The 16,864-nt window shown below is 35.5% G+C and overlaps 1 protein-coding gene across 2 annotated transcripts in view; it reads left to right on the forward strand.

Annotated features, from left to right (window-relative positions):
- The window catches only part of ADGRV1 (adhesion G protein-coupled receptor V1), a 471,359-nt gene that overhangs the window by 65,242 nt on the left and 389,253 nt on the right, over window positions 1–16,864 (forward strand). For both annotated transcript variants that reach the window (XM_064482395.1, XM_064482396.1), the window contains 6 exons: window positions 766–892; window positions 1,548–1,765; window positions 2,295–3,038; window positions 5,252–5,625; window positions 12,881–13,057; window positions 16,535–16,715. In XM_064482395.1, coding sequence (XP_064338465.1) covers window positions 766–892; window positions 1,548–1,765; window positions 2,295–3,038; window positions 5,252–5,625; window positions 12,881–13,057; window positions 16,535–16,715 — 1,821 coding nt within the window. The remainder of the gene's footprint in view (window positions 1–765; window positions 893–1,547; window positions 1,766–2,294; window positions 3,039–5,251; window positions 5,626–12,880; window positions 13,058–16,534; window positions 16,716–16,864) is intronic.

The following is a 16,864-nucleotide window of genomic DNA, read 5'->3' on the forward strand; positions in this document are numbered from 1 at the left end:
ATAATGTGATCGCTATGCTAGACTGACAAAGTGTGAAGTGCTGTAGGGACACAGTGGAGATGCACTTAACTTGGGAATTCAAGGAAGGATTCCCGGAAGAGCTGGTGCTTAAGCTGGTTCCTGAAGAGTGGTAAGAGGTGAGAAAAGATGGGGAAGACTGGCTCGCAGACGGAGCAGCTGCAGCAAAGAGGAAGAGTTGTGGATCTCAGGGGAGTGATGAGAAGACACCTCATTTACAGGCTGTGATGGTGCTAACATGCTGTGGAAAGAATTGGAATGGAAAGGAATCAAGTTCAAACCATCAGGATTGCCGTGTTCCATGACCAGATCAAACTCTTCTGTCCGAAGGCAGAGATCTAAAGGGAATTGCTCAAGCCGGTGGTTCTAGTTAATATATCTTATGGAGCAATTCTTTCATTATTTTTTAATGAAATGAAGGAATCTACCTCAAAAATTTGAAATTTGATAAAGCTGTGTTTTAAATTTCTAATTAAATTATTGAAGTGATATTACTATTGCAAAGAAAAATACCTTGTACATTTTTCAGTAAAATAATTCTTCTGTAATTAAACAGTTCCTCAGAGACAACTCACATTAACCGTATTTAGACATCTCTCTCTTGCTCTCATCTATTGATAACCTTCAGTGAGGAGATTCTTGCTGGAATTTGAACTTTATTATAAATTGTTTCTTAATTTCAAAGTACAAGTTTAACAGTAAGTTAAGTGCTTTTTTGTTATTTTGACTTTTCCATTTTTAATTTAGGTGACACAGTAGTCTATCAGTATGGAATAGCTACAGTGATAATTGAAGCGAATGATGACCCAAATGGTATTTTTTCTTTGGAGCCTATAGACAAAGCAGTAGAAGAGGGAAAGACTAATTCATTTTGGTAAGCAAAGCTGAATAAGGCAAATTCAAAACTGGATAAAATAATATAAAATCTTTACATTGGCAAAAATTTGAAATTTTGTTAATCTTTCAAAATTAAAAAAATTGGTTAAGAATTGAATACTTTCAAAGTGGTAGAGTGAATGAATTGTAAACTTTTTTTTTATGCTGTTACCACTTGTTAAAAATCTTGACACTTTAGATGTTAAGCAGAAATTGTTCTCTCCACTCTCCTTACTCCAACTTCCATTCCTTGTCAGGACCAAGAGACTTGAATTCTCTGGGGTCTTCTGGACCTCTTCTCTTAAATGATGTGTGACTGCCCTCCCCTGTGCTTTGCTTTTGAAGAACTTTTGCCAGTTTTCATCTAAATATTTTTCAATTGAATTTGTCTTAAGCTTTATCTTTCATTTTGGACTTTGAAGCCAATGGTTTTTTAAAATTTGCTTCTCTTTATTATTTAAAGTTGCACTTCATTCTTCCTTTTCCATGAGATCCTTCGTGGTTGCTTAGTAAGAACTGGCTGGCTGGTTTATATTAAAGATGATAAATAGAAAAATTATATCTCTGAGATAGTACAGTAAATTCCCTTTAGAGTTAGATGCACTACTTATACATTTTTCATAAAAAGTAATTTTCTCTAATTTGTTATATAGGATTTTGAGGCACCGAGGACACTTTGGCAATGTTTCTGTGGCCTGGCAGCTGTTTCAGAATGACTCTGCTTTGCACCCTGGACAAGAGTTCTATGAAACTTCAGGGACTGTTAACTTTATGGATGGAGAAGGAGCCAAACCAGTAATCCTCCATGCTTTTCCAGATAAAATTCCTGAATTCAACGAGTTTTATATTCTAAAGCTTGTAAACATTTCAGGTGCTTTGTTTTCCCATCTATTTTATTTTACCACCAAAGTTTAATATTTTATGCTTAAATAATTAGACTGTATAGAAAATGCAGTTAATGAGATAGATTTGTGGACAGAGACTTACACCCATCCGCAAATTTGTAAATAGATTTTTCCACTCCAAATAGAGTGGGGAAACAAACAAACAGAACATTAATGGAAGTTAGCAAATACAGATTCATGGTAGCTTAAAGCTTGGTCTTTGTACCATAATTTAAACAATCAATTTTCCTAACACTTTTGGTTTTTAAGCACGGAGATTAAACCTTTCTAGTTAATAATCCTTTTTTCAGGCTCTACTGGTTATTAATGAATTTAGGCTGAACCAGAATACCTCTGAAAATGTGGTGAAAACCATGTAGTGACACTATTGTTCATTGATCAATGAGTAAATTATTTAATGAGGAGTTTGCTAAACAAATTCCCTTTGTCTTCACCTTACACTGGAAAGTATTTCAAATTCTGGTTTCTCATTCCTTATAAATTATCTCACTACAGGTGGGTCCCCAGGTCATGGAGGCCAACTAGCGGGAACCAACCTTCAGGTCACAGTAATGATTCCATTCAGTGATGATCCCTTTGGGGTCTTCATCTTGGATCCAGAGTGCCTAGACAGAGAAGTGGCAGACGATGTCCTCTCAGAAGATGATATGTCTTACATCACCAACTTTACCGTTTTGAGGCAGCAGGGTGTCTTTGGTGATGTACGAATAGGCTGGGAAATACTGTCCAGTGAGTTCACTGCTGGTTTGCCTCCAATGATAGACTTTTTGCTTGTTGGAATCTTTCCCAGCACTGTGCATTTACAGCCACACATGAGACGTCACCATAGTGGAACAGATGCTTTGTACTTCAGTGGAGTAGACGGTGCATTTGGAACTGTTAATCCAAAATATTTTCCCTCTAGGAACAACTCAATTGCCAACTTTACATTTTCAGCTTGGGTGATGCCCAATGCCAATACTAATGGATTTGTTATAGCAAAGGATGACGGTAATGGAAGCATCTACTATGGGATAAAAATTCAAACAAATGAATCCCATGTGACACTTTCCCTTCACTACAAAACTCTGGGTTCCAATGCTACGTATATTGCCAAGGCAACAGTCATGAAATATTTAGAAGAAAATGTTTGGCTTCATCTTCTAATTATCCTGGATGATGGAATTATTGAATTCTACCTTGATGGAAATGCAATGCCCAGAGGAATCAAGAGTCTGAAAGGAGAAGCCATTACTGATGGTGAGTGTCATCTTTACAATTAGGACCCTGCATTTTGAGTTTTAAAAAATTTTTGACTTTTTTTAATAATATCATTTTAAAATTTACTTACCTCTGTTATCTCACACATTCTTTTTTCTTTTCACCCATTTTTTAAATTGAAGTATAGTGACTTCTTAACAAGGCTAACAGGTATTTAAAAATCTGCTTGTGTATCGGTTTAATTTCTTTGAGTAAAACTGTGGCTACCAAGACCGTAAGTTCTGTGCTGAGTGTTGCAGAAATGGATCAGGCAAAGTGTCTGCCCTTGAAGTATCTGAAATAGGCTGTGGATCACTTCAGCACATCGTAGGAAGAAGGAAAAAAATGGTGAAGGAGGAACGTTTATGCTTGTGGTAGTAGGAGGGATGGGCATGATACTCCAGATAGAGAAGAGCAGAGGTGCAGAGATGGGAAACAGAGAATTGTATCTGGGGAATTGCTAGCTCAGGATTACGGAGGGTGGTGGGCGGTGAAGATCCTGTTAAAGAGGAATCAGAAAAGAAAATTACATTAAAAAACCCAACAATTAAAAGGGATTTATAGTTTCAGGAGTTAACCTGGTGAATTCTATGGTGTGCTTTGAAGAATCTTTGTTGTCTTCAGGCCATATCATGTGCTGTTTCCTTGAGAAACACACTGTGGGCATGTTTATACACAAATCTCAGTCATCTCTATTATGATCGCCAGTTCCCTCCCAGCTCCTCCATCTATGAAATGATTGCTTTTTATTTAGTAGGAAAGTAGAGCAGAGCTTTTATTGTTATAGCTTAACAGAGTATTTTCCTTCTGAACCTCCTGCAATAGATGTCTGGTTGTATTTCTTTCGAGTAGGAAAAAATATAGGCAAAAGAACAGCATACACATACTACTGATTGCAACCTCAAGAACTGTGCTTATAGCATTGTGTGGCATTAAGTTATTCACCTTTTCATCGTGTGAATATATACATATGTCTGTTAACATTGATTCCTTTGGTAATGACATGGTGGTAGAATGAGAATGGGAAAGACTGGGGAAAGTGAGAGCTGGTGTTTCTTTTCTCTGTTTGGCCTACTGCAAGGAACTTATATATTTTTGTCATTTGTAACTTGGAAATAAAATTGAAAAAGTATATATACTTATTTAGGTTATTAATGAAATAAAGGATATTTTATTATAAAATATATGAAAGTGTACCGATAGGTGAATTTTAAAAAAATTTAAGTTAACCATTTTTCAGCATCCCATTAAATCAGCTTCCAGATCAAGAAACAGTGTTCCAGAGGCCCCCTGGCTCTTCCCCAGTCACTCACTCACCACCATGCCCAACTACTATTGCCATTTCTAAGAGTGTAAGACTAGCTTTTAATGTTTTTAAAATTTTATGTAAGTAAAATTGAGCAGGGTGTACACTGAAGTGTCTGGATTTTGCTCGGTACTGTTTATGAGGTTCATCCACATTTTTAGATATTTCACTCTCATTGCTATATAGTCAGTCAAAAACCACTGTAGAAGGCATGGAAGCAATCCCAAATCACTGCCAAACACCCATCTTACATAAATATCTTAGCTGAGTTATTGGAGAAGGACAAAGTAAAGAAATAAGAATTGGGGAATTCCTGAAAAGGGTTATTATAATAGTAATGGAGCAATATGTTTGAGCTGCATGTTGTGATTATCATGAAAAAGTCCCTAAGACTCATACAGCGTTCCTGGGAAGGGATACTTCTTTTCCTACATGTATTACAGTAGTTGTTTAGATAAACACTTACACTTGGTCCACAAAAGCTTCTCACAACTTTATGTAACTCAAGATGAATTTGTAGCAGGTCAAGACTTGAAGTTCTCAAAGAATAGTAATACTAAAGTTTTAAAATTGTGAGTGAATTGAATTATTCCATCTGTAGATGTGGAGGGAAATTTTTAAATTTCCTGGAAGAAATGTCTATCCAAATATGAACACATACACGCATATACACAATACATACACATGGACAAAATATCCTTTGGTACAAAATATCTTAAATCCCAGTGATTACTGATTCAGTTTTCATCATAATAGAAAATAGCCTTTATTTGATTGTGTTCTAGTTATGTAAAAGTTGTACTTACCTAATAAAATCTTTCAATAAAGTCACTTTCTTAATCACAGTTGTAGTTTAGTACAAGCTAGTTGTGGATATTGTAGCATTTAAACTCATTTCTAATTTCAGGTCCAGGAACTCTGAGAATTGGGGCCGGAATGAATGGCAATGACAGATTTACAGGTCTGATGCAAGACGTGAGGTTCTATGAGCAGAAATTGACCCTTGAAGAAATTTACGAACTTCATGCCATGCCGGCAAAGAGTGATTTACACCCTGTTTCTGGATATCTGGAGTTCAGACAGGGAGAAACTAACAAATCATTCATTGTTTCTGCAAGAGATGACAATGAAGAGGAAGGAGAAGAATTATTCATTCTTAAACTAGTCTCTGTACAAGGAGGAGCTCGCATTTCTGAAGAGAATACTACAGCAAGATTGGTGATACAAAAAAGTGACAATGCCAATGGCTTGTTTGGTTTCACGGGAGCCTGCATACCAGAGGTAGGTAGTGAGCTTGCTGAATTTCAGAGTTAAAATATTCATCGTAGGTGGATTTGTTTGGGAGTGGAATTTCTTTCATTTGGTAAGGTTGCTTGAGTGTTGACTCTCGGCTCAGAAGTATGCTACAGCCAGTGGTTGCAAATGTAAGGTCTTTGCTCTTATAAGTTCACAGTTTGAATCAGAAGCTGAATGAGCTGAGAGAAGTAATAACAAGTTAGCAAATGAAACTTTAGCAGTTATCTTTAAAGTTAATGCATTTCACAGAATGCATAATTATATTCCATATGTAATTTACTTTTGGGCTAACAGCATAAGGAAATGAAAGAATATATATTGAAAGCTTCTGTGAATAATTTTAATTGAAACTCTATTAAAATATGACTTTTTGAGTTATTTTTTTACCCCACATGTGAAACGTCCTTAAGTAGTTAGTTACAACATTCTTCCATGTTGGGTGTAAATGCCTTTCTTATCACCCTTCTTGGCCAGCTTAATTCATTAAGTGGTTTTACTGTCCTTATCAGTTCTTTCCAAGTTTTCGTAATCATCTTGGTTTCCTGTTCAGTAATGTGAGAGCTCATGAAACGACTTCACAGGTGTTGTGTGTGACAGTAAGAGCTCAGTGTCCATGAAAGGATGCCAAGCAACCAGAGAGGCTTTCCCTTTGCAGGTTGATTCTTGTAGGTTTGGAGGGGTCTGTGTGTATATTGAAGCAAATTGAAGGGATTAAGAAAAACGTTAACGGGTAGAGCTTGAAAAAAATACCTAGGTCATAGGCCTCATTTTGTTCGTATTGGGGTGCTTGGCTCTCTCAAGTGTCTTATTGTGCCTTTTAGCTCTTTGGTGACAATCATAAGAGATCTTCAAATAGTGTTCTTTTTCTATACCAGAAATAGAGTATCTTAGACAAGGAAGAAAAATATTATACAAATCTATGACTTAAAAAAGAAATATGTTTATCTATATGGTACTTTCAGCTATTCAGTCATCAAAGAACTTTACATGTTAAATTTTTAATGCACCTTTCTGACAATTCATAATATAGTTGCAACTAATATTAATATTTAATCTTTCTACTTCATAGGGTTAGAAATGGCAGCTTGGAGACCTAAGAAAATAACTAACCCTAGTGGAATTAAATGGGATAGGATCAAATACCTGTTTCAAAGTGTGGCAGTTACTAGTGCTTAATAAATACTAATTCCAGCCCCCCGACTCAACCTTTTTTGCTCCTAAGATACAATGGGAAGAACTGGAATTTGAACTTACGTCCTGTGACTTCTAACCTGCTGTCTTTCCCCCCTCTATCTTTAATATTATCATCTCTTTTTTTCCCTTAAAGAGACAGGTGACTTCCTTCTCTCTCAGGTTGTGAGAACCCATTCTGGTGCCATGTAAAATAAGGTTCCCTTCTTATCCCTTCATGACCTGGCACTTGCCTATGGCTCTGACTTCCTGTGTAATTCTCCTCTTTGGTCAGTATGTTTCAGGCAGATTTGCCTTCAGTTCCAATCTCAGGCCGTCAGCACTTCTTAGCCTCTCTTATTCCAGATCTTCAGAATCAGTCATTCAAGTCTCAGCTCCAAAGACATCTTCTCAGTGAAGACTTTTTGTTTAAAGTAATCCCCCTACTTCTCCCAACTGGTCACTCTCCATCCCTTCTCCTATTTTTACATTTTTAGTAGCATTGTTCCCACTCTTAAATTTCTTATGTTATTTATAAGCCCACTTACACACTGTCTATCCCTTCCACCACAAAGATGAAAGAGCTCTGAGTATAAGAAGATTTTATTATTGCTCATTATTATATCTCTGGCACCTAGAATGCAACATAGAAGTTACTCAATAAATCTTTACTGAGCTTGTGAATGTATTTTAATATTGAGACATGAAAAGGCTCATAGTTCAGATAACAAAAACGTTATTCAGCTAAGCTGCATAAACAACCCAACTGAAAACAAAACAGAACAATACATGAAGTTTTAGAACTTGCCAAAAATGAGGAATAGTATCAAAGTGTTTCTCTGGCTTTTTGGGCCATTATAGTAAGTTCAGTGCTGGCTTGTCTCGTAAATTCCGTTGGTAGATTGTGTTGGTGTTGATTTAGCTTCACCTAGATATGCAACTTTGTTCCAGAAATCTTGGAATTAGAACAGAGCCAGTCAAGCCTTTGATTGCAGAAGAGAGCTTCCCTGTGAAAGCCACAGTACCAATACTAGTAGAACTGCTGGAAGATGAAAGAAAACATGGTTGGCTATTCTCCAAGCCCACATGAGAGAAAAATAAAATACATTTATATTGGAAAGAGTAAATTTGAGATGGTTAATATGGGAAAAGTACTATGTCTAGAAGATCAAACATTGGAATTTAATTGTCAGGAAGATTACAGAATTTTCATTCCTGAAAGTGTCAAGAATAGAAGTATAGAACTTTTACTTTCATCTTGGTGTGATTTGAAGACAGGAATAATAAGAGATAGTTGTGTCATGATGACCATCATCAATATTTATTAACTGCTTAGTGAAGTCATTCTCAAAGTGTAGCCCAAGAACTCCAAGGGGTTCCTGAGATCTTTCAGTAGATCTACAAAGGTCAAACCTAATTTTATAAAATACTGTGATGTCTTTGTCCTTTTATTGACATTTGCACTGTAAAAGCAGTGGTTGCCAAAACAGCTAGCTGCTGGTGCCTTTGTACGATTCAAAGTGGTGGCACCAAACTGTACCAGTTGTCATTGTTTTGTTTATCACAGCACACCCGTAGTTTAAAAGGTGAAAATTTCACTTCAGAGTATCTGTGATGAAGCAGTACAAAATATTAGTTTGATAAAATCTCGACTCTTGAATACCTGTCTTTCTAACATTCCATATCATGAAATGAGAAGCACAAATAAAGCACTTCTGCTAAGATAACAAAACATGGTAGTTATCATGAGGAAAAGTGCTTGTGCAGATACTAAGTTGTGAGGGAACTAGGTGCTTTTTCATGGAACACCATTTTTACTCAAAAAATGAGAAATGAAGTTTGTTTATTTGGACTTGGGTACCCTGCAGACATGTTCATGGAAACGAAGCGGGCCAGTGACTACAAGGAAAACAACTAGTAGTATTTGTTGCCAGTGATAAAAATTGAGCTTTTTCAAACAAAGTTAGAATTTTGGGTACATTTTACCTGTCAAAGTGAGCTTGTCTGTTTCCCAATATTTAAAGACTTTTCAAGTAAGATTGATAGTGATGTTAGCAAGTGTAATTTATTTATTTATTTAGTGTAATGATATGTGTCAGCATTTGGAAGATCTGTATAACTCAGTGTACCAATACTGTCCGTATAATCAATGCATATTGTTACAAAATCATGCATGGGTGACAGAATGATTCACAGTGTGAGATGGACCAGAGTATGATTTCACATTGCAACTAAACCCTAAGAAACTACCACTTGTCAAATTTTGATATAATATTGAGGAAGAGTACCCACAGCTATCTGAAAAGATGGCTATAGTCCTCCTCCTTTTCTAGTTAAATGTCTGCGTGAGGCTGGATATTCTTTATATACTTAAAATAACAAAGCAGCAGACAAATTGATTACAAAGGTGATAGGAGAATCTAGCTGTCTTCTGTTAAGCTAAACATTAAAGAGAATGCAAAAATGTAAACAATGCTCCCATCACTATTTTTTTGTTTTAGAAAATATAATTATTTTTCATAAAATACGTTGCTTATGTTAACATGTAATGAGTTTATTACTGCAGTTTTAAAATGAGTTAATGTATCAATATTTAATTTTTTTCAATTTTCATTCATAAAATGAATGAAATATCAACAGATTTCACCAACATAGCAAAAGCTCCTTGGGGTTCTCCATAGTTTTTATGAGTGTTTAGGAGTCCTGAAACTAAAATATTTGAGAACTGGTGGTTTACTTTATGCCTGGAATTATCTTCAGAGTTTAAAATATATGATTATTTGATTCATTTTCAGAAATAAAACCACTTTCACTTCTATAGATTCTTCTCCATTGTGTTGTTGCAGTGACATTGAAAAGTTAACTTTTTTTAATCCTTTCAAAAATACAGAAGGCAATGGAGATTCTTTAAAGACTTCTCTGTGAGTTATGTTACGCTTTTACATTTTCATAGATTCGTATGATGTTAATAGTAAGGTTAAAATGAAGGCATATCACATCTTAAATAATGAAAATATGCGGAAATACATAGTCTACTCCTTGTATATCACATAATTAAGTAGTGAGATTGCTTTTCATAATAATTCATAGAATTTGCTAGTCTTAACTATTTTACTTTCACAAATAATACTTAGATTATGTTTTATAAACTCATTGCTTAGGAATAAATCTAGAGATATTTTGAGAGGGTATTTGTAAAAATGAGAATATTATTTAACTTGGGCAATGTTTATTTTTAAGTGCCTGCCATATGCTGTGTGAATAGATTCCTTTAGATATAAGCGATATTGATCTAATCTGATATCACAGATCATCACCCAAGCATGAAACCAAATAAAAAATTAATTGGGTATGTAATTGTTCGACTTTAATCTTCTATTTCAGTAGAGAAAGCCAGTTCATGGCTTGGAATAATCCATTATTTTTCCTGGGGAAATTGTTAACCTTATAATTACTTTTCTGATGATCAGGGGGTCCTCACATTCCTGACTCAAAAGAGAAAACAGTTGTGGGTGCTGCTGTTTGTTGTGAAAAACTGAGTGAGGATGGTTCCGATGATTATTACTTGATGTTATGCTCCTTCATACACTGGCCTAAACTTTTGATTGTATTATGATTCTAAAGTCAATTACATAAATATTTTCATAGTAGAAAAGCATCTTTTAATTATTTATTCTCTCTGTCTTAATCATCTTCTGGTCATTACGAATTCCATCCTCTGGTCTTCTGTTTCTCTAAGTGCTGTGCGTAGACAGCCTTGGTTAGAAATGTCTAGTGCATGTTCCTGAACACCATTCCTGAATCAAGACCCCATTTCTGAGTCAGTACCTCTGACTGGGATGGGATGGGAGGCAAAATGCTGCCTTTAAAAAATCTTTTAAAGTGGAAAATATCATATGTACACAAAACAAATAAGTAGAATAGTGGAGCCCAGTGACCCATGGGCGTAGCTTCAACGTTTGTCAGCCTTTCACCAATCTTGTTTCTTCTTTTTGGGCTGAAGTAATTTTTAAAGCAAATCACAGGCATTGTGTCCAAAGTTGATAAGTATGAAAGGCAGATTTTCCAAGCATCCTATGTGACTTTTTTTATGGACCCTTGATACTTGAAGCATCTTCCCTAGTGAAAACTTTGTAGAATATACTTTATTGTATAAATTAATAATTTGTTAAATTTTCTATGAAATTTTGATAACATAGCCTGTATCTGCACACACTTGTATTGGATATGGATAGTTTTTTCCCACTTCTTTTTAAAACTGAAACTAGTTAGAAGGTGATAATTTTAGTGAAGGCTATACTAAATGAAAGTGTGGTGAGATAACTTCTCATATGATTCCTGCAAGCAAAATGCTTAGCCCCAGATGCTGCCTGGTAATGTCGTTGACTTGGTAAACAGCTGTAAGGAAACATCACATTCCTCAGTGTATCTTTGGATCTGTTTAAGCTATGCCTCTTGCATAAAGGGAAAGGTTGAACACTCACATATTGGGATTAATGGTTTATAATGTAACTCATGGAAAATATTCTGATTAAAATTTGGGGTAGGAAAGTAGAGCAGATTTTTCCCCATTGTGATAGGAATCTAAATACATGGGAATTAGTTTGTGTTTTTAATATGCAAGCATATAAATTTTTGATAAGATGAGGGAGTGTTTTATGTAGCATTTTTTGGTTATCATGTATGTGTGTCTGTATTTTAAGGGGAAGAAATTAAATTTTTTTAAAGCACTTACTGTATTAGTAGGTATCATGTAAAGTACTTATTTAATCTCCACCAAAATCCATTAGACGTTGTGATCGTCACTTGAAGAAGAGATAACTGAGACTGAGAAGGCTTGGTAAGTGATAGAGTGAAGGTGCTAAGGACTATTTGATCTTAAAGCCATACTCCTTTCACCCCACCACGGCTATGATGAAAATGCTGATGTAGATGTCTAGGTGGAAATTAAATTAGGTGCTGTATTGAGCACCTGTGTCTCTTTGCTGCTCCCTCTTCTCTCCAGCCTCTTAGGGTTGGCAGGCCCCACCTTCAGAACAGTCAGTTCTGCTGTAATGTGAAAGATGGGCTCCTAAAAGTCACCACATTATGCCAAATTGCATAATGGAAAACACAGTAAGTCAAAAAATTGGTCGGTGATAGAGAAAAATAAAAATAGGGACATAATAACAGTTTTACACAATAAGTGATTCTTAAATATGGTAATAACTATGTATATACCTTGAAAAAATCATTTGCTTGTAGAAGTGGGCATCAGAGGAAGGGCAGCTTGTATGTTATTGTGAAGTGATGAAAGGAGGGTTATCTGAAATCAGAGGGAAAGTTGAATTGAGAGACTGAGAATGTAAAGACCTATTCTAAAAGATTTTCCAGCTTCTTGCTCCATATAACTTTTAAACAGTATCTTAAAGTGTAGATAAAAATGTTTTCCACGTGAAAGAATGCACACAAGTATGTATGTATACTTACGTATATAGGACAAATACCAAAAAGATATTAAGCATGACAGCAGTGCCCTCCTTTACCTGACTGTTGTTTCCCCACCAGGAATTCCTCAAGGCTCTCCTGCTGGACACTTTATACCAGCCTCGGAATGATTTGACCAAATCCACTCTATTACTTCTTATGTCCATGCCTAGAAAGTTCTCCCTGATGTCGTGTTGCACTTTCTTCTTCTCACTTCTCTGCTGAACTCATCGTAAAATCATGAGTTTGTTTTTCTCTTTTGACTTATCCAGAGGAAGGAGTATGCTTGTTAAAAAATCTTTTGTAACCTTAATATCTAGCACAGTGCCTGACACACAGGACGTTTCAATAAATGAATTCCATGTATAGTTAATTATTATTGTTCTTGCTTTATTTATCCCTCTAAAGGAATGAGTGGGAAAACAAATGATTGTAAATACTTCTCAGCAGTCAGAGATATATCTGGAGAAATACAGAGGTCTCCTTAGAGAGTTAGAAAAGTTATAGAATTAAGTTTATGATAAAAGAATTTCATGAAAGCATTGTAGTAGTATCACGGATTTGAATCGGTACATACTTATACATAATTTATGTTCAATTTCAGATTGCAGAGGAGGGATCCACCATTTCATGTGTGGTGGAGCGAACCAGAGGAGCTCTGGGGTACGTGCATGTTTTTTACACCATCTCACAGATCGAATCTGATGGCGTTAATTACCTCGTTGATGATTTTGCTAATGCCAGTGGAACTATCACATTCCTCCCTTGGCAGAGATCAGAGGTAAACCCTTATCTTCTTTGTTTCTTTGAAAGCATCCTGGAAAGCTTTTCCTGGTCTGTTTATTCTGTAATTCATTTGCAGCTTCTTGCTTTTTAAGCAATTTAAAATTTTTAGGCGATTAGGTATATATCATATTAAATATTTTTGTATTTACTTATGCAAAATTAAGAATGTTGAATAATGTGTGTTATAGTTTTATCTGTTCTTTAACCTCAATGTAATAAAAATGGTATAGCGTGAACATTTGTCATTACGGGCTTTTTTGTTATTACTGATAGGAGAAACTGCAGAATTCTTAATGATACTCTTCCAATCAGCCAAGAGAAATTCTTATAACTGTAATCTCATTTTACTTTTAAATTTGGAAATTTTTCTTTCTTTTGAAAGTACAAGTGATAACTAGTTTTATCAAAAACTTTCTGGGAACCATAGTTGATTTCTGAATAGATGCTCCAGGAAAAAAATGATAGTTCTTATAAGTGAAATCGAGATGAGCCCTCCTCCTGTATCAGATTTTTTTTAAACATCCTTTTAGTCTATCATGTTGGAATATTCATGTCAATATAATTTTTATTAAAATATAAATAGCTTATAGATCATCAGGGATAAATACTAAAATAACATAAGATTACAAATACAATCTTTGAAGAAATTTCTAAGGGATTTAGTTAATTGGATGAAAAAGATAAAACTGAGGGAAGATTTAAAATATTCTTAAGATTTAAAGAGTTAAAGCTAAAGTAGTGTGATCAAATCTCTATAGTTTGGGGAAAGAAGGAAACAAGTTAATTTATAACAAAATTTCCTTAATAGCAGTCTGCAGATAGAGCCATGATAAATGTTCTACTGGTGTTTGGTAAAATGAGGACAATTAGGACAACTACTGAGTTTTTGTAAGGCTGAAAGCATTTAATTTAAAGGACTATATTTTATACTGATGCTGTCTTTTTCACTTCTTTTTTGGATTTAAAGTGCTCTTTCTTTTATCAAGTAATAATGATAGTGTGTGGTAATTTTTTTATGTTCCTGTTTGGGAAATGGAGTTGATTTTTAAAAATTTCTCTTGGAAAATGTACCACCTGTGAAATAAAAATATAACTGGGAACTACTGTTTTATAAAGTGGATTCATACAAATTTTGGAAGCGGTATGAGTTAATAAAATTTTGGTCAGGAAAATAGTTGTGTATACTCCTCCCAAGATTTATTTAAAATAATTTTCTTCATCATGAATAATTGACTTTTAAAGCAACAACGACATGAATATTGGGGTTGGATTATAACACGTTGCCAGCTGGATCTGTGCCAGCCTCTCAGTCTTATTAAGCCAGGGGCTGGATACAGAGATGTCTGCCAGTGCTCCGTGACTGCTTTATAACACAAACAGCAGTAAGGTGGCCTCCACTTTGCTTCTGCCTTCCACTTATACAGGGAGTGCATTTAATTAAATAGACTTAAATCACTTCTAGAAACCTAGCTGTAAGAGAGTCTGGAAAGTGTGTGTGTGTGGTGTATGTGTTGGTGCAGCACAGGAACCTACACTGGAAATGTGTTTCTCAAGTGTTTTTAAATGGCCCCTTAGTTATTAAATCAATTTAGTGAGTTATGATCAAGATTTTAAAAATAGAGTAAAAAATAGCAGAATGTAGTATGGTTAAGGTAAATATTGTCTTGTGTACTGAATCACCATGTAAAATATATTTGTGCCTTGATAGGGTCTTCAGTTTCAAATTCTTCATTTCACTGAAAGAGTCATTACTTTGGTATTTTTCAATGCTTTACAAATATTAATTGCTTCATTTTTAAAGTACATCTTGATGTTTTGGTGTTACTTTTCATAGCAACATTTGTCAGTTTACTTTCTAGGGGAAGACACTTTAAATCTTCAGACTGCTTATTATTGTTCACTTTAATTCAGCAATTAAAGTGAATTCGCTGTGCCATGTATTACTTCACTAATTAAAATTTTGATTAAAATGAACATTAAAACCAAATTCAGATTCTACCTTATGCCTATTTGAATCAAAATCTCTGGAAAAACTTCATTGAAAAGAAGCTCTTCAAATGCTTTTAGGTCCAATGACTAGTGTTTTGGATATTGAATTTGCAGTTACAATTTGTTTTCAGACTATTGTCACCCTCCTTTCTGGGAGAAACTGGGAAATCATACATCATTCCATCCTGTCCCTCACTCCCTATGTTGAGTCATTAGGCCTGGGTATTCTGTCTTCAGAACAAGTCTCAAGTCCATCCATCTTTCTTCATCTCCATTGTCACTGCATTAGTTCAGAATCTCATTATTTCTGGTCAGTCACCTCCTACCTCAACCCCTTGCATCTGTTCTTCCTGTGTCCACTCCGTTTACATTCTGCCGCTCTATTTATTCTAAAACAGAATTCTCATTTTGTGAGTCTCCTTATGATTCTTCAAGTTTTACTCTACTCCCTGTGGAATGAAGTTCATTTTAAAAATCATAGCATAAAAGGTCCCTGTGATCTTGATTCCTGATTATCTGTCCAGCCTCTTCTCCCACTCCAGCCTTAGTGGTCTATGTGCAGTTGCTCAGATGTCCTGTTCTTTCACGCTGTGGTTTCTTTTATTCCGAATGTTCTTCCTCATTATTAGTTACAACTGCAACTAATCCCTTAAGACTTGCTTCAACCGTGTCTGCTGTAAAACCTTTACCAGATAGGGTTGACTGTTTCTTTCTCCACTTTGTATGTCACTCTATTATGACATTTTTACATTGCATTTTAATGTTTTCCCATAGGTCTCTCTCCGTGGAAGACTGTGAGCCTTTTTGAGACTGGGTATTTCTAACCCTTGCAGGTTGTAGGTGTGAAAGCATGCTTGTTCAATTAATAAAAGAAGGGAGGATGTTTTTCCACTTCCGATTTTGACTTAAATTTGGAGAGCATGACTGAGTTACTGCTTCTTCTTTTCATAATTTTTTTTTACAGACTGTTTATGCCAGACTTCTAGGGCCCATTGTGAATCTGTTTTCTAGAATGCCGCTGCTAAGTGTGTCAGGCTTCCCTTAGGTAGGAACTAGACATGGATGTTCTGTCCTTTGCTACTATCCTGCCACGTCCTATCAGATACCCTGCAGTTCCTTAAATAGGAACTCTGCACCCTGAGGTTGCTGATACCACTGTCTTTGGTACAAAGAATATATGATATGGTATTGATATATCGGTATGTCATATGTGCTATTATATTTATACATGAACAGGGTATTTTTAGACAGAAAATATTACTGCTCAGCACCCATTATTTAAAGAATTAATTTCTCAGATCTCTCTCTCTCTACCTCTCTTTCTCCCTCACTCTCTGTTTTAGTGTTTCAGTTTGTGTAGAAATCTGTCATGTTAGATATTAACCTCAATGAGAAATAATTGTCTGTTTTGTTTTCTTCTGGTAGGTGGTAAACAATTTCCACATGCCTCATTGCTTAATGCCTCTGGGTTTTGTATTTATAGGTCCTGAATATTTATGTTCTTGATGATGATGTTCCTGAACTTAATGAATATTTTCGTGTGACACTGATTTCTGCAATTCCCGGAGATGGGAAACTAGGTTCTACTCCCACCAGTGGTGCAAGCGTAGATCCTGAGAAGGAAACGACAGATATCACCGTCAAAGCTAGTGATCATCCATATGGTAACCACGCCCTTTTGCAAGAATAAGCTTCCCTTCTCTGGGTGTACTTGATCCTTTTAGGAAATTAAGGGACTTTCTGCAAGTGATCGAAGTAAAACTCCTTCAGACCCTCTAACTTCCCGGCTCTTGAACTTCTAAGCTGCCTTGTT

Source organism: Camelus dromedarius, chromosome 3 (assembly GCF_036321535.1).
Source record: "Camelus dromedarius isolate mCamDro1 chromosome 3, mCamDro1.pat, whole genome shotgun sequence".
Lineage (NCBI taxonomy): Eukaryota > Metazoa > Chordata > Mammalia > Artiodactyla > Camelidae > Camelus > Camelus dromedarius.